At 43.5% G+C, this 19,172-nt stretch overlaps 1 protein-coding gene across 1 annotated transcript in view; it reads right to left on the reverse strand.

The window, feature by feature from the left end:
- The window catches only part of ar (androgen receptor), a 237,269-nt gene that overhangs the window by 138,339 nt on the left and 79,758 nt on the right, over positions 1-19,172 (reverse strand). Inside the window, exon 2 of the mRNA XM_043705049.2 lies at positions 3,761-3,912. Within this exon, the coding sequence (XP_043560984.1) occupies positions 3,761-3,912 (152 nt within the window). The remainder of the gene's footprint in view (positions 1-3,760; positions 3,913-19,172) is intronic.

Consider the following 19,172-nt stretch of genomic DNA (forward strand, 5'->3'; position numbering starts at 1 on the left):
TCAGCCTTCATGTGCCGGTGGGACCCTGAACATTCCCCTTTATGGCAATCTTACCCACAAGCCCCATGGGCTTTGTACATGCCCAGGTCCACATCCAACCTGTCTACATGAGTATGCACCTGGTGTGGTCAAACAGTGTCCTCCAGTGAACCTTATTGAAGGTAGTGGACTACTGACGATGATTACGTAATACCCTGTTCCCATCCAATGTTTACCCTATTTCCCCCTTAAAAATGAAATTGCCTCTCTTCACAACTGTCATCACCTCATCCCCTCATTCTACAACCTCCAATATCCATTAAGATGAGTTTCCTGCCTTTCAGACCCCTTTACTCCGGAGCCCACTTTTCCTCCAGTTTTTCTGGACAAACCTGAACATAGCCCACCCCTTAACCTAACCTAACCAGCCAGTCTCAGCTGAGAAGTGCCCAGATTCCTATCTGACCACTATACATTTCCCTGAGTGCATTAACTCTACCCCACTGGACTGGTCCCTATGGAGCCATTTCTTGGACTGCAGAGGCATGGACTCCAACCAAGAACACACCTTCCAGACATGTGACTGTGCAAATTTCCTATTTTCTACCAAGTATGCTGCAAATGATCAATTAGCACCATGTTGCAGCAGTAAGACCAGGAAAGGCACAATGAAGACAGACACTAAGAAAATAGGTACTGGAGGAAATCATGAGGAATTGAGAGCAGCAAAATTTAATTTAGAAAATTAGTTTGACACATTTATTTTGTGTTTGTCTTTAATGTGCCCTAATGAATATTCACTGACAGAGAAACAAGAATGTGCAATCTTGTTGGGATTGAGAAATTGGAGGTAGAGCTTTTGGTATCACTCTTTGATGAGTTCATCACTGATAGTCTGGCCAGAAAGAAGCTGTTGAGGTTGCTTCTTTCCTTCTTCATCTTCCTCCTCCTCCTCATTCTTCAGTTCCTGAACCTCTTATCATTTGGTGGTGACAAGACCTGTCCCCTAAAGATAATTAGGTTGTGTAACGTGCAGCAAACTACCATGGACCATGAGACCAACTCTTCCAAGTATTATATGATTTCACCAGTACAGTCCAGATTGCAGAAGCATTATTTCACTCCAAAATGTTTTATTCTATCATATTTCATCCAACAACATAGCTTCCATTGTGCACATGCTATAAAGGTGCTGTTGGGGTACAGACCAGAGACATGAGCCATGTCATCAGTGGATTTGGTTTGTCCTCAAGTATCAAATACAGCTGATGCAGAATAAAGATATTGTGAGCATTGACAGGATATGTTAATACACAAGTTGAATGCTGAAATAGTGGAACTGCTTGCAGTTCTGCAATCTGATCAAAACCAGAGGTCACTTTGCTTATTTCTCTCTGGCAAGACATAATGAAATGAAGTTAGCTTTATTGAAAGGAGAGTGTCAGTGCCCATCACTTTCCCAACAATGGGCCAAAATCCAGAAGACATTATAAAATCACCAACTTCAGACTTGGAGTTAGCCAAATAACATTTCATCGCCATAGTCACCTTAATAAAATTCTTTGGTGGTTGAAGTTGTGACTGTACAGCTGGCAGCAAGACAATTCCTATAGCAGTGCAAACATCTCACATATTGTTGCTTGCTGAACTTCAGTTAAGAAATTGCTTCCTGAACATAATGGACTAGTGTAGTGGACAGCGACGTAGGTTACCTCAGAGTATAATGGATATTGATCAGATGGGCTAATGGGCTGAGGACTGGCAGATGGAGTTTGGCTTAGATAAATGTGAGCTGCTGCATTTTGGAAAGGCAAATCAGAGCAGGACTTAAACACATAATGATAAGGTTGGGGAGTGTTGCTGAACAAAGAGACTTTGGATCACAGGCTAATTGCTCTTTGAAAGTGGAGTTGCAGGTAGATAGGGTAGTGAAGGCGGCATTTGGTCGGTTTTCTTTTATTGGGCAGAGCACTAAGTACAGGAGTTGGGAGGTCATGTTGAAGCTGTACAGGACATTGGAAAGGCCACTTTTTAAATATTGTGTGCAATTCTGGTCTCCCTCCTATTGGATGAATGGTGTGAAACTTGTAAGGGTTCAGGAAAGACTTACAAGGATGTTGCCAGGGTTGAAAGATTTAAGGTACAGGGAGAGGCTGAACAGGCTGGGGCTATTTTTCCTGAAGTGTCAGAGACTGAGAGGTGACCGTATAGAGGTTTATAAAATCATGAGGAGCATGGATTGGATAAATAGACAAAGTCCTTATCTTCGGGTGGGGGAGTTCAGAACTAGAGAGCATAGGTTTAGGGTGAGGGGGAAAATTTAAAAGGCACGTTAAGGGGCAATGTTTTAACATAGAGGGTGGTGCGTGTAAGAAATGAGTTGCCAGAGGAAGTGGTGGAGGCTGGGCGGCACGGTGGCACAGTGGTTAGCACTGCTGCATCACAGCACCAGAGACCCGGGTTCAATTCCCACCTCAGGCGACTGACTGTGTGGAGTTTGCACGTTCTTCCCGTGTCTGCGTGGGTTTCCTCCGGGTGCTCCGGTTTCCTCCCACAGTCCAAAGATGTGCAGGTCAGGTGATTGGCCATGCTAAATTGCCCGTAGTGTTAGGTAAGGGGTAAATGTAGGGGTATGGGTGGGTTGCGCTTCGGCGGGGCAGTGTGGACTTGTTGGGCCGAAGGGCCTGTTTCCACACTGTAAGTAATCTAATCTAATCTACAACATTTAAAAGGCATCTGGATGGCTGTATGAACGGGAAGAGTTTAGTGGGATAGGGGCCAAGTGTTGGTAAATGGAACTTGATTAGGTTAGGCTATCTGATCAGCAGGGGTGAGTTGGACCAAAGGGTCTGTTTCCGTGATGTACATCCCTATGACTTGATGTGGCCTCTTGCTGACAGCCCTCCTACTTCTTCAAGCAACTTGACTTGCTCTCTGTAATCACTCATGGCTCATTCTATGTCTAAAAGTACATCCATGTTTGAGAGGAAATGATTTATGCTGACATCTTGAAAGGTAAGCAACTGCCATATCCTTTCTGCAGACTTCCACACTTTAAAGAACTATAGAAAGCCCAGCACTTATAGAATTGTAGGAACAGCCAGAATATATCAACCAGCAACTAATTCATAAGTAATATATAGCATGTGTGTGTGTATTTGTGTGTGTGAAGGGGGTGGTGTTTTTGCTGTTGGGTGAGATTAAGAAGGTCGCAGGCTTGTAAAATAAAATGCAATCTATGGTTTCATACCACAGGACTGGCTGCGACTCATTTCTCAGACTAGAGGTTTCATACTACTCCAAACTACTTAATGTTACGCCTGCCTGCTCTGCATACATTCCGTGATGCTAGCACCCTCGTGAATGCGATTTTCAGAAAGGTGCATACACACATTATACATGATTTTGATCCCCAAACTGCATCTGCAGCAGTATTTACATTTGAACAACAAAAAGTAACATGGAAGAGACTTAAGGACGACTTTTAACAACACATGCAGCACATACATATGAAAGAAACAGAGCTATGAAATTTAATGATATCAAATCAACAGGAACCATTCTGCTCAGTGAACACCAATCTGGATAAAAACACAATCTGAAACAATAAGGCTCTACAGAAACTATGAGGTTTCTCTCTTTAGTGGCTGCCTAACTTGCTGAGATTCTCTAGCATTTCTATTTCTATTCCAGTTTTCCAGATTCTGCAATATTTTAATTTTGTATTAATCTGGATAATCCAAGGTACTGCTATCAAATCAGGATATTAATAACAATGTACCTTCAGCTGCTCTCTTGAAGAACACCTTGCAACTGCCACAGGTGAGTGCTCCATAATGACATCCTGATGCTTCATCTCCACAAATGAGACAGGTCTTCTGAGGTTGAAAAAAGTAGTCCATCTGGAGACCAAGATTCCTTGTATTATCCAATCTTTAAAACAAAGAACACGTAAGTCTAGGAGTGTCTGCTGTAAAAAGTTGTAAATATCTGTTAGAACAAGTTAGGATGATCAGAAATGCTTTACGTTAACAATGTCAAGTTCAGTTCTCTTAAATTGCTTTCTATGATTTTTTTCAACCAGTGTTTGTTGATTGTATTCTCTAAGTTTAAACGATATCCATGAAAACATTAAACCAACGGCCTTAAAAATAAATTGGTTTCAATCTTTATGACATCACTGTCTACAGGAATAGTGCCAGAAGATTAGAGGATAGCAAATGTTTTTCCCTCGTTCAAGAAGGGGAGTAGAGACAACCCTGGTAATTATAGACCAGTGAGCGTTACTTCAGTTGTAGGTAAACTGTTAGAAAAGTTATAAAGAGGTAAGATTTATAATCATTTAGAAAGGAATAAGTTGAGTAGGCATAGTCAACATGGTTTTGTGAAGGGTAGGTCGTGTCTCACAAACCTTATTGAGTTCTTTGAGAAAAATGACCAAGCAGGTGGATGAAGGTAAAGCAGTTGATGTGGTGTATATGGTTTCAGTAAGGCGTTTGATAAGGCTCCCCACGGTAGGCTATTGCACAAAATACGGAGGCACGGGATTAAGGTTGATTTAGCAGTTTGGATCAGAATTTGGCTTGCTGAAAGAAGGCAGAGAGTGGTGGTTGATGGGAAATATTCATCCTGGAGTTCAGTTACTAGTGATGTATCGCGAGGATCTGTTTGGGTCCGCTGCTGTTTGTCATTTTTACAGACAACCTGGATGAGGGTGTAGAAGAATGGGTTAGTAAGTTTGCAGAGGACATTAAGGTCGATAGAGTTGTGCATAGCGCGTGAGGATGTTGTAGATTACAGAGGGACACAGATAAGCTGCAGAGCTGGGTTGAGAGGTGGCAAATGGAGTTTAATGTGGAAAAAAGTGTGAGGTGATTCACTTTGGAAGGAGCAACAGGAATGCAGAGTACTGGGCTAATAGTAAGATTCTTGGTAGTGTAGATGAGCAGAGAGCTCTCTGTGTCTCAATTACGTAAGATAATCAGAGGGTTAGATAGGGTGGACAGTGAGAGCCTTTTTTCTCAGATGGTGATGGCTATCACGAGGGGCATAACTTTAAATTGAGGGGTGATAGATATAGGATAGATGTCAGAGGTAGTTTCTTTACTCAGAGAGTAATAGGGGTGTGGAACGAGCTGCCTGCAACAGTAGTAGACTTGCCAACTTTAAGGACATTTAACTGGTCATTAGGTAGTCATATGGACGAGAATGGAATTGTGTAGGTTAGATGGGCTTCAGATTGGTTCCACAGGTCAGTGCAACATCTAGGGCCGATGGGCTTGTACTGCGCTGTAATGTTCTATGTTCTAATAAACTGCATTATTTTATTTTGATCACTTAAAAGAATCCCTCTAAATTTGTCAGGAACTGGAAAGAAAAATATGTTGAAATTTTAATTCATTTTCGACACACAATATTTATGCTGAAGTATTGCTGAAGTCAACTAATTTATAAAGATTCTGCATCCACCAATTACATCTCAGGCTGTTGGGGACACAGAGTATTTGTATATTAATGATTTCATGTGAGAAATAGTTTTGTTGCTCTAACAGTCAATCACACTTTAATTATGGGGAAACTGCAATCATGCAAATTAATGCTAAGGTAGAGTACCCAAATTTCCAACTGCAAGTGATGGTCAATATAATTTGCAGCTCTAACCAACCACCCCTGATCTCCTGTTGATACAAAAAAGAAATGCAAACCGAACAGCAATTTGATTTAGACACCATTTTTAAGATCGGCATTTCTGAGGATCGATCACTGAGTACAAGTTAACACCTGTTAAATAAGAAGAGATAAGTAAAAGTGATTATCTCTTCTTATTTAAGGAGTAAGAGAGGTAGAGGGTTTTAAGGAGGAAATTCTACAGCTTAAAAGCTGGACAGTTGAAGAAATGCGCAAAGGAAGGGATGAAATAAATCTGTGATGTACAATGGGTCAGATCTGAAGGAGTGGAGAGGTTGTCAGAGGAAAGGAGTACTAGAGGAGTTACAAAGGTCAATTAAGGAACACCCATGTGTGTGTCTGAAAATAATACAAATTTGAAGTCAGTCACCGAGTGCATGGGGGCAGGCATTTAAAGTAAATAAGGTTATGTACAGCTAGCCAAGAGAGAATTGTGATTGTTTCTAGTGGGAACAAATGCATCCATGCAAACTTCAGCAGCAGGTACAGAGACAAATGATTTTAGAGATGGAAATAGGCTGTTCTGCTGATAGAGACAATGTAAGGCTCAACTCAGAGTTGCATAATATACTAAATTTACCAACAGTCTGGTTTAAACTTGGAGAGTGGTCATGGCAAGGGATGGAATTCTTCCAAAAACAGTTTGCGTCAGTTCATTGGAGGGAATCTCCATTCATCTAATCCTGACAAACTGTGTTAAAAATCAGACGGAGTGGAGGGGTCAATGAGGATGGCAGAAAGTTTGTGTAAAATGTGATCAGCACATAGAACCTGATATTGTGTTCTCAGAAACACATAGAAACAGAAATTGATGGAGAAAGCAGGTCTGGCTGCATCAGTGGAGAGACAACAGAGGTAACATTTCGAGTTTAGTGATATTTTTTCAGAACTGAACTGGAAATATTAACTCTGTTTTGTTTGCACAGATCCAGTCAGATGTGCTCTACCAATTTCAGTTATTATTGTCTCAGATCTCCAGAATCCACAATGCTTTGCTTATTACTGTTGTACTTTTAAATGTTATCATGGGACAGTCTCCTGATGTTAATTAGAGGTGAGAATGTAGGTGACAGAGTGGAAGCATCATAGGTCTATGGATAAGGAATTGAATCAGGTTTCAGGAGCTAGACAATTAACAAAGGAAACACTGAAGAAGCAAAGGGTGCTCAAATATATCAAAGGTTGCAGACGAGAAGGAACAGCTTACCATTGTCACTCTTATCTGCAACTTTCTTAAAATGTAATTTAGAACTATGCCTCAATGTCTTGTAGAATCCTCTTGTTATTCTCTACAGCCTCCCAATTTCAATTTCAATGAGCTATATGACTAGGATAAAGAATTAATGAAGTGGTTTCCTGTTGTCTTCCTCACATGTAATTAAAAAGAATACACAAGATTTCTTGAAGGAATATCTGCTCGTATTTAGTCACTTTCTCTCAAAGTTTTAGCTCTCCTGCTGTCATTGAATATTTGCTGGTTTTCCTATTGGACATGGCTCTTAATCCTGAACATGGTACTCTTTTTGACTTTTGTTAACAAAATGAACAAATGAACTCCGTTCAATCCAATGGTGGGGTGAAAATCTAAATGGAGAGGTTAAAATAAGCAACTGACACGAAGATAAGCACAGATGCGGGATCCAGAAACACCACTCAAGGACTCCAAACTGAAATGGGAAATGGGAGATAGGGCATAACGTAGTAGGACAGGCATCTGTTTTTTGATGTGGGTTGGCATATTTAATGAAGAGTGGAAAAAGCTGAGAAGGACCCCGGAAATAAAGTTTAAGAAGCTTCCCCTCTAAGCCCATGCTGGTTTTCCTCATGCTTGTTTCAGTAGCAACTGCTATGGAAAAACTAAGACTTTAAATCTTGGTTCTGTGGGAGTTTGCCACTCCTGTTCAGGATGCTTCTGTTGTTCCAACTTAAAAATACCTAAGGCCTCACAAGCTGTTAATGGGCTCTCAATAGACAGCTTGTCACCTCTGATTCAAAACATTTCTTCAAAAACAAAGGACAAAAATAACTTCTTAAAGCCATAGTATCATCACAGTACATTGGTGTTCCAAGTTCAAATTCAGGTCTATTGATTGAGGGAATAAACAAAAGGTAATATAGCTCTGACGTTCGATTAAAAATGAACTAAGTGACATGAACATTCGCAGAGTGATTACATTTTTAAATAGCCAGGCATGAAATAAAGATGTTTTCAAGTCCAAAGGCAATAAATTATATCATCTGAGGAGTTTCATTTCTCAGTCTTCTCCTTTGTTTTGGAATACTTATGGTAAATGCGTGTACCTAACAAAAACACTCACCCATGAACAATATACTTTAATATAACTTTAGAAGTTTCCACCCTAGGAAGACAATCAGCTTTCTTAAATAATAGAAGTTTCTTGCTTCTGGAATAATTCTTATCAACATTTACTGCCCAGATCTGGAAATAGTACTGCAGGCAAAATCACTTCCAAGTTCATGCCCTGAACAAGAAAGTCCAGGATGCTATTTGCCTTATTAATCTGCTCAAGAAAATATTAAAAGAGAAAGAAAGATCAATAGAACTTAATTAAAAACCTAGTACCTAAATGCACTCATTATTTGGAATGAAGTTAATGAGCATACAGCACAAATGCAGACAAATGGGTATGATCTTGTGGGGATCACTGAAACATGGTTACAGGAAGATCGGGACTGGAAGTTAAGTATCCAAGGGCACTCAGTATTCCCAAAAGATAAACAAAAAGGAAAAGGAGGTGCAATTGCTTTATTGGATAAGGGTAACATGAAGGCTGTCTCAAGAAATGATATTGGCACTTGGGACCAAAATATTGATTAGAGTGGTACTGGAAAAGCAGAGGAGGTCAGACAGCATCAGAGGAACAGGAAAATCAAATTTTTGGGCAAAAGCCTTTCATCAGGAATGCTCATTCCTGATGAAGGGCTTTTGCCCAAAAAGTTGATTTTCCTGTTCCTCTGATGCTGTCTGACCTCCTCTGCTTTTCCAGTACCATCTAATCTTGACTCTAATCTCCATCTGGTAGTACCCACCTCCATCTACCAAAATATGGCATCAGTCCGAGTAGGAATAAAATGCAAGGAATAACTTACATGCCCTGGAACAGTACTTCCAAAGTAGGGCATATTATAAACCAGGAGATTATAAAAACAGTGAGACAGGCACAATGGTAATTTTGGGTGATTTGAACTTTCATATTGACTGGATTAATCAATTTAGCGAGGGTAGCCTCGAAGAAAGGTTTATAGAGTATGAGGGATTTTTTTTTTAGGACAAAATATCATGGGAGCAAACCAGAGAACTGGCTATTTTAGATTTGCCATTATGTAATGAGAAAGGATTGAGTCACATATGCAAGTTTTACTGATGGACAAAAGTAACTGTGCAGGCCTGAAGTAGGAGTTGGCCCGAGTGGACTGAACAAAAATACTAAAGGACAAGATAGTTGAAAACAGTGGCAAATGCTTACATCGATATTAAATACCTCTCAAAGTGTATTCATGATAGGACAAGGAATTGTGAAAAGGTAATAAATGAAAAGGTAATAAATCATCAACGGCTTAACAAGGAGGTCAAGGATAACAAAGGCAAAAACGAGGGCACATTTAGTGGCACTCTGCAGGACTGGGAGAACTTTAAAGCTCATCAAAAGGGTATTAAAAACAAAATCAAAGGAGCCAAGGAACAACAAAAGGAAACAAGCAGAAAACATAAGCATTGATAGCAAAAGCTTCTATAAGCATACAAAAGGAAGAAAATAGCAAAAGAAAATGTTGGCCCTTTAGAAGATGAAATGGCAAAGACAGAAATGGCACAGGTACTAAACCAATATTTTGACTCTGTTTTCACAGTGGGAGTTGACAATTTCTTCCCAAAAGTATAATTACTACAGAGGGACTTAGTGAAATTACTATAACTAAGGAGAAGGTATTTGAAATAACTCCACAGAAGCTCGTGTTCTGTCACCAAATCACACCCTTATTTACATGTGCATAGTACATGACAATGGTCTGACTTCCTCAGAATCAGAGTGAACAGAATCTCTGACACTCCTGTTTTTTTTAATTAGTTTTGAAAACCTTCCCTGAATTGCAAAATAACTCAACAGAGACCAGTATCCCCAGTCACTAAGTCACTCTGTATATACACATGTGGAGAGTCCTTGACAGTGATCCAGCTCCTTCAGAGCCAGGTCTCAAAGTTAACAGAATCTCTGACATTCTTGTTTATTTTTTTTTTGTTTACACTACCACCTAAGTGCGGTAGTGCTTATTTTATCCCCAGCACCCATGGTGTGTGTGTGCAGGTGTGAGACACAGTGGAAGACACAAAGTGCACCAATCTTTATTCAATTTCCACCACCAGGAAGATAGGAAAACACCCGGGTGGCCAGTGACAAACACTGCCCTTCACATCAAGGGACAGTGCTGTGTGATCAAAACAGTGAAGGGGAGGGTAGGGACTAAATCAAAATAGAGTTGGAGGGAGAAATGATGCACTCCACTCCCTGCGGCGCCCACCTCTCCCTGAACAACTCCAGGGTGTTGGTCGACGCCGCGTGCTCCTTCTCCAAGGACACCCGGGCTCTAACGTAACCGCGGAAGAGGGGCAGGCAGTCGGCCCTAACGACCCCCTCCACGGCCCGCTGCCTCGACTTGTTGATGGCCAGTTTGGCCAGGCCCAGGAGCAGACCCACGAGGAGGTCTTCAGACCTGCCCTCCTTCCTCCATACCGGGTGCCCAAAGATCAGGAGCGTGGGACTGAAGTGCAGCCAAAAACAGAGGAGAAGGTTTTTCAGGAAATCAAAAAGGGAGTGCAAACACCCACACCCAATATAGACGTGGTCCACGGACTCCACAGCACCACAGAACAAGCAGTTGGGCTGGGAGTCCGTGAACCACCGCAATCTGCGGTTGCAGGGGACTGCTGCGTGTAACACCCTCCACCCCAGATCCCCGAGAGAAAGGGGGAGGACTCCCGCGTAGAGAGCCCTCCACTGGGTATCCCCACCGCCCGGTGGCAAATGGGCACGCCAAGGCGTGTCCGGACGGTGGATGAGGGAGAAGAGGTGGATGGTGTGCAGCAGCAGTTGATACAGGGCCTTTCTCTTCACCTCCCTAAACAAAACAAAATTAAAGTCTCGGAGGCGGCTCAGGTTGTGGGGCACAGGCTCCCGCGGGAAGTACGGGACCTTGGGGCCAATGTGAAATTCCGTCCGGGCTGGGGTAAGCGCGGACGGGATCCCACCGCACACCTGAGCGTCCTCCAACTGGTGCACTACGTCGGGTCCGAGCACCGCCGTTTTAAGGCGTCGGATGGCGGTGGCCACGTACTGGACGTCTACCGCTGCCCTGCCTGCTATGGACATTCCTGTTTATATCTGTCTGTCAGGGATCCCTGACTAGACCAGGTTAACAGCCCCAATCAGGGAACCCATTTTCTAGGAGGTCCACCTAGCTGGCCTCTTTAGAATTACTACATCACTCCTGCTCAAAGTCATAGAGATGTACAGCATGGAAACATGGACACCTTTGGTCCAAGGTGTCCATGTCGACCAGATATCCCAACCCAATCTAGTCCCACCTGCCAGCACCCGGCCCATATCCCTCCAAACCCTTCTTATGCATATATACATCTGTATGCCTTTTAAGTGTTGCAATTGTACTATCCTCCACCACATCTTCTGGCAGCTCATTCCATATACGTACCACCCTCTGCATGAAAATGTTGCCACTTAGGTCTCTTTTATACCTTTCCCTTCTCACCCTAAATCCATGCCCTCCAGTTCTGGACTCCCCACCCCAGGCAAAAGACTTTGTCTATTTATTCTATCCAAACCCCTTATGATTTTGTAAACCTCTATAAGATCACCCCTCGGCCTCCAATGCTCTAGGGAAAACATCCCTAGCCAATTCAACCTCTCCCTATAGCTCAAATCCTCCAACCCTGGCAACATGCTTGTAAATCCTTTCTGAATCCTTTCAAGTTTCACAACACTAGTCTAGGAATGCAGGTCTGTTCTTTTTCTTGTAGTTATGACCTGGGGCTGTTTTGCACCAGATCCGGTTCCTCTGACTCAGCCTCAGATACTGACAGCATGTACAGACCGTAGCCTGCGTCTTATGCCCAGAGAGTCTCACAAGAAATTCATCCACTTCAGGTGGGAAAGACGTTGAAGTCATGACATCCGCAATGTCCATCTTAGATATCAAGGTTTCTTCAGTGCTAGATGGAGGGAATGAACCTGTGGGTTGCGATGGCCTTCCCAAGGAGCCAAGTATATTTTCCTCATGCCCCATTTGTGAGGTTGCAGCTTTCATGTGGTCGACGTGCTTGTTCAGGACCTCCTCACCCACTTGAATGTTGTACTTCACAAAACCTGACTTCATGCCAACAATGACTCTTACCCATGTAGTGTTATTCCTGTGGTTTTAGCACCAAACTTTGTCCCCTGAAGTAAATTGTCTCTTTTTGCTTAGAGATGTCTTTTTGCGTAGCTTCAGCATTCCTGATGTTGTTTCACCCTGGTACCCCACGTCTGGGAAGATCAAATTTATCCTGGTGCAGAGTCTCCTCCCCATTGGCAACTCTGCTGGAGCTATCCCTGTAACTGCATGAGGGTGGTCTGACAGTCATATATGAACTGAGACAATTTGGTATCGAGTAAAACTGGAGACAGTTTCTTTAAGTGTGGTACTAAAAAAGCACAGCCCTTCAGGCAGCATCCCAGGAGCAGGAGAGTCAATGTTTTGAGCAAAGGTTCTTCATCAGGAATGAAGGGGGAGGCCCAAGGGGGATGAGAGATAAATGAGGCGGGGTGTGGGGTGAGGGGGAAGGTAGCTGAGAATGTGATGGGTAGATGAAGATGGGGGTGAAGGTGATAGGTCAGAAAGAAGAGCAGAGTGGATAGATGGGAAAGAAAATGGATAGGTAGGGCAGATGAAGAGCGCAGTGCCGAGTTGGAAGGTTGAATCTGGAATTGGGTGGGGGGGGGGATGTGGTGGGAAGCAGATGAGGAAACTGGTGGAAATCAACATGGATCCTGGCTGGTTGGAGGGTCCTAAGGCGGAAGATGAGGCATTCTTCCTCCAGGTGTCAGGTGGCTAGAATCTGGAGGAGACCCAGGACTTGTATGTCCTTGGCAGAGTGGGAGGGGGTGTTGAATTGTTTGGTCCCAAGGCGGTGGCGTCTAGTCCCAAAGATGTTCACTGAAACGTTCCGCAGGTTGGCGTCCTGTCTTCCCAATGTAGCAGTGAGCACATTGAGAGCAACAGACACAGTAGACGTGTGTGGAGGTGCAGGAAAACCTCTGCCTATGTGCCAGGATCTTTTGGGGCCTTGGATGGAGGGGAGGAGAGAGGTGTGGGTGCAGATTTTACACTTCCTACAATGGCAAGGGAAGGTGCTGGGTGTGTAGGATGGGCTGGTGGGGGCATGGACCTAACAAGGGAGTCGCGGAGAGTATGGTCTCTGCGGAACACAGATAGGGGTTCAGCCTCTGCTGCATCTGTGACCAGGAGGACCAATTCCACCATAGATCATCCCGGATGGCCTCCTTTTTCAAGGACCACAATTTCTTCTCCCACGTAGTCAACGATGCCCTCCGATTCATCTCCTCCACTTCCCGCAACTCCGCCCTTGAACCCCACCCTTCCGATCGGAACAAGGTCAGAACCCCCTGTTCTACCCCTTCCACCCCACCAAGCTCCAGATACAACGCATCAACCTCTGCCATTTCCGCCACCTACAAATAGATCCCACCACCAGAGATTTTTTCCCTAGCACGTTTTGAGAAGATTTGTAGGTCAGGTTGAGGTTCTGGATGTAGGTTTGTTTGCTGAGCTGGAAGGTTCGTTTCCAGACATTTCAATCACCACACTAGGTAACATCCTCAGTGAGTCTCCTAATGAAGCACTAGTGGTGTAGCCCACTTTCTTTTTGTATGTTTGAATTTCCTAGGGTTGGTTATCTCATTTCCTGGGATGACATTATTTCCTATGGTGATATCATTTCTGGTTCTTTTTCGCAGGGGGTGGTAGATGGAGTCTAATTCGATGTGTTTGTTGATAGAGTTCCGGTTGGAATACCATGCTTCTAGGAATTCTCGTGCATGTCTCTGTTTAACTTGTCCGAGGATGTGTTTGTCCCAGTCGAAATGGTGTCCTTCCTCATCTGTATGTAAGGACACTAGTGATGGTGGGTCATGTTGTTTTGTGGCTAGTTGATGTTCACGTATCCTGGTGGCTAGTTTTCTGCCTGTTTGCTCAATGTAGTGTTTGTCACAATTCTTGCAAAGTATTTTGTGTATGTCATTAGTGTCGCTTGTTGTCTGTATAGGGTCTTTCAAGTTCATTAGCTGCTGTTTTAGTGTGTTGGTGAGTTTGTGGGCTACTATGATGCCAAGGGGTCTGAGTAGTCTGACAGTCATTTCTGAGATGTCTTTAATGTAGGGGAGAGTGGCTAGGGTTTCTGGATGTCTTTTGAATGCTTGTTTGGGTTTGTTGTTCAGAAATCAGCAGACTGTGTTCATTGGGTACCCATTCTTTCTGAATACACTGTATAGGTGCTTTTCCCCTGCTCTGCCTAGTTTCTCTGTGCTGCAGTATGTGGTGGCTCATTGAAATAACGTTCTCATGCAGCTTCGTGAGAGTGGATGTTGGGATGATTGCTTCTGTAGTTCAATATTTGGTCTGTATGTGTTGTTTTTCTCCTCTTTTTCCTGTAGACGCTGGTTTGAAGTTACCCATTGGCTGTTCGCTCTACAGTGACATCTAGGAATGGCGGTTTGTCGTTGTTTTCCTCCTCTTTAGTGAATTTAATGCCAATAAGAGTATTATTGATGGTCTTGAAGGTTTCCTCTAATTTGTTTGTTTCATTTGGTGATGACAAAGGTGTCAGCCACTTAGTGGACCCAAAGTTTGGGTTGGATGGTTGGCAGAGCTGTTTGTTTGGGTCTCTACATTACTGTGGAGAAAGTGAAGGCTGCAGATGCTGGAGATCAGAGCTGAAGAAGGGCTTATGCCCGAAACGTTGATTCTCCTGTTCCTTGGATGCTGCCTGACCTGCTGCGCTTTTCCAGCAACACATTTTCAGCTCTCTACATTACTGTCTCTGCTAAGAACCCTGATATTGGAGATCCCATGGATGTTCTGTTGGTCTGTCTGTAGGTTTTGTTGTTGAATGTGAAGTGGGTGGTAAGGCATAGGTCCACTAGCTTGACTATACTGTTTTTGCTAATGAGGTTGGTGGTGTTTGGTGATTGTGTCTTCGACTCGGACATCACTTCGACTGGGACAACACTTCCATCCTAGGACAAGCCAAACAGAAACACGCACGAGAATGCCTAGAAGCATGGCATTCCAACTGGAACTCTATCAACAAACACATGGACTTGGACCCCATTTACCACCCCCTGAGAAAAAGAACAGGAAACGACATCACCGTAGGAAATGATGTCACCACCAGAAATTACATCACCAACCCTAGGAAACTCAAACATATAAATAGAAAGCGGGCCATACCACCAGTGCTTCATTCAGAGGCTCACTGAAGATGTTACCTAGTATGGCAACGAAACATCTGAAAACGAACCTTCCAGCTCAGCAAGCAAACATACATCCAGATACATTTCCCTCCCCACCCTTATCTGTGTTCTACAGAGACCATTCCCTTCGCAATACCCTTGTTAGGTCCATGCCCCCATCAATCCACCCCCCACTCTTGGCATCTTCCCTTGTCACCACAGGAATGTAAAACCTGCACCCACACATTGCCCTTCACCTCCATCCAAGGGCCCAAGTGATCCTTCCACATCCAGCTTAAACTTTCTTGCACCTCCGCGCACATAATTTACTCTGTCTGTTGCTCCCAATGTGGTCTCCTGTACATTGGGAGACAGGACACCAACTTGTGTACGTTTCAGAGAACATCTCTGGGACATGCACTAAACAACCCCATTGCCCTCTGGCCGAACACTTCAACTCCCTCTTCCACTCCGCCAAGGACATGCAAGTCCTGGGCAACCTCCACCACCAGATGCTAGCCATCTGATGTCTGGAGGAAGAATGCCTCACCTTCTGCCTCGGGACCCTGCAACTACACAGAATCAATGTTAATTTCACCAGTTTCCTCATCATCAGCATTTGCAGTCCTTACTTTCTCCTAGGTGGTTTCTATAAGCCTACCTTCAAAATTTGGACTGTTCTTTCTATCCGACCATTGGATGATGGATGATGGATGGAGCCGTCCTTACGTGGCAAATGTTATTTGACTTTACGTAGTACTTTAATTCCCTGCTGGTCAATGATGGCCCATTGTTTGTGACCAATGCTTCTGGGAGTTCATGTATTGCAAAGAGTGCTCACAGCTTTTCTACTGTCACCCCTGTGTTTGATGAATGAACTCTATGCACTTCCAACCACTTTGAATGGGCGTCCATAATGACTAAAAACATTGACTATGCTAGCCCTTTCAAGGGCTCAATATGTAACCAAGTCTAGGGTATAGCCGGCCATTCTCATGGATGTGGGGGAGTTGCTGGTGGTAGGTTTTGTCCTCATTAGCACTCTGGGCACTGACCCACCTACACAGCTATGTCTGCGCCCAATCCACCAGACATAACTTCAAGCCAACATCTTCAGTTCAGACACCACTGGATGACTCTGGAGGAGTTCAGCCTGTATCTGGCAGCAACCTTTTCTAGGACAATAATAAATTGCGACCCTGAATGGTGATCTGATCTTGCCGGGTCCAGAAAGGTTGTGATGACCCTTTTGTTTCCCCCATCACTCTCACCTGTTTAGATTTGCCTGGACTGGATATTTTTGCACCAACAGTCCCACATTGTCAATGGTGACCGGAAGGTATCCAGAAAGTTTTGATTCAAAATGGACCTCTTTCAGTGGTGACACCACTGGTGGTGACTCTGCCAGCAGGAGGCGACTCAAGGCATCCACATTTGGTACTTGGTTTCCCGGACAGTGTTCCAACTAGTAATTGTACACACATAGAATGAGAGCTGTTGAATTCAATGTGAAGCTATGGGCTGCATGGCCTTGTCCTCTGAGTAGGTCTAGCAGGACTTTGTGGTCTCTTACTATTACAGATTCATGTCCATAAAGATACTGGTGGGATTTTCTCACATCAAAGACGACCACGTGAATATATTTGCACTCTGCATTGGCCAAAGCCCGGGAAGCATGCATTATTGGGCGTTCCTTTCCATTGCACCATCTGTGAGTCAACACTATCCCAATACCACATTTGGAGGCAATGCATGTCAGCACCAGATCTCACGTGGGATCATTAAACAAAGATAGCGGTTTATTAATTTCACTAAAGAGTACATCTGGCTATGAGACCATTTCCAAGGCTGCCCTTGTTTCAACAGCAGATGCAAGAGTGTCCTAACAGAGATCAGGTTACATATGAATTTCCTATAAAAATTCACCATTCCAAGGAAAGACCTCAGCTCTGCTACACAAATGGGAGCCTGGGCATCTTGAATCATCCTCACTTTATCTTCCAACGGGTGTAACCAGATCTTGTCAACTCTGTAGCCCAGGTAGGTCACTTGGGGTGCCGAGAACACAACGTTTCCCTCCTAAGGCATATGTCTGCCTTGAAGAAACATCTAAGGACTAGGTCTAAGTTCTCTAAGTGCGCTTTATTGGTCTTCTTTGTTATTGGCACATCACAAAGATAAATGGCAACCTGAGGCAGATCTTGTAAACGGTTCTCCATCGCTGAAAAATGGCACAAGCTGATGATACCCCAAATGACAGTCTCGTATAATGGCACAAACCCTTATGGGCATTAATTGTACCATATGTCTGGGAATCCTCAGCTAACTGTAATTTCTGTCTCATATTCAGCTTCGTGAAGGACAGTCCCCCCACCAGCTTTGTGTAGAAGTCCTCTAAGCGAGGGACTGGTTATTTATCCAACTGCGAAAAGCGGTTTACTGTTTATTTAAAACCCCTCAAAAAGGCCTCATAATTGGTACAACCGGTGCTGACCATCCCGCAATCTGTACTGGTTTGATGATTCCTTTGGCTTTCCAGCCTCCTGATTTCTGCCTCTACTTTTGCATGGAAGGCAAATGGCACTGGACAGGCCTTGCAGAATCATGCTTCCTGGTCAACATGTAAAGTGGCCTTGGCTCTTTTGATAGTCCCTTTAATTTCCTGAAAAACCTGCGGATATTTAGATAGGACTTCATTCAAGTTGCCATTTTCTAATCGAAACATGTTGAGTCAATCAAGGTGAATCTTTCTCAATCAATTTCGCCCCATCAGATTCCCCAAGCTTTTACTACAATCAGTGGTAACTAAACCAGCTGTTTCTCATACACGACCGAAACTGAAGTTGTATCCTTAATCTGTAAAAGATTCCCGTATATATGTTCTCAGTCTCGCTGAGGTCTTATGCAGATTTAAGGATTGGGGTCCAGAGGAAACTTTGTTAAAGACTGGTTCGGTAATCATTGATACAGCCACATTGGTATCAATCTCCATTAGAACTGGGTGACCACTTAACCAGACATTTCTTTTGAATGGTTCTGGTTTGGATGTTACTAAGGAATTTAACTGGTCCAAGCAAGATGTAGGTGGACAGTGGCCTACAAGTACTGTTACGCAATTCAGGCCTAATGGGACTCTTGCTGTATCAAATCCGCATAATAGTGCAACTAAAGTGGCCTGCTGGTCTGGATTGAGAAAGTTTTAAGCATTTGGCTGAGGTTTGGTTTTGTTTTCAGATTTTGCTGTGGGCTGACCAAGTCTTTCTGTTCAGGATATGTCTTGAGTGAGGCTATACAAATATCTTCACAAATGGTGTCCCTCAAGCTCAGTCAGCCTAGCTCAGGTGTCCATTTCCATCAGCATACACTGTAATTAATGTGCTCCATTTGCCATATTTTTAAATTACAAAGCCACTTTTAGTGCCTGGTTGAAGTCCAGACAGGCTTCAGCTAATAGGTGCTCTTGCATGGTTACATCATTAATCCCATATACCAAACAATCTCTTACATCTCATTAAGGGTGAAACCAAAGTCACATGCCTCTGCCAGTCATTTTAACCTCATTCAAGATCCCAGATACAGACTCCCCTGGTTCTCAAACGCCAAGTAAAACCTATAGCATCTCAGAATTAGAGGTGGTTTGAGGTCAAAATACTCTTTAACTAAATCTGTCAACTTCTGAAAGGTTTTAATATCTAGCGCCTCAGGACACATTAGGCTCTTAATAATCGAAAAAGCTGCAGGTCCACTCCTTACTTTTCATCTGCTCCCATGTCATCTGCCTAGAAAAAATAATACATTCTTTCCACATACTGGGTCCAGACTTGGTGGCAGGATCAAATGAGTCACGCTTCCCAAATAATGGCATGATGCCAGAAATGCTTACCCCAACTCAAAGATGATTGCTGTGAATGACTTTCTCTAGGAGTGTAGCTTTTTTCTCGTAACCACAGAAATAACTTTACA

This window comes from Chiloscyllium plagiosum, unplaced genomic scaffold (genome assembly GCF_037043375.1).
Source record: "Chiloscyllium plagiosum isolate Xiang-an unplaced genomic scaffold, Cpla_swu_hap1 HiC_scaffold_11, whole genome shotgun sequence".
Taxonomy (NCBI): Eukaryota; Metazoa; Chordata; class Chondrichthyes; order Orectolobiformes; family Hemiscylliidae; genus Chiloscyllium; species Chiloscyllium plagiosum.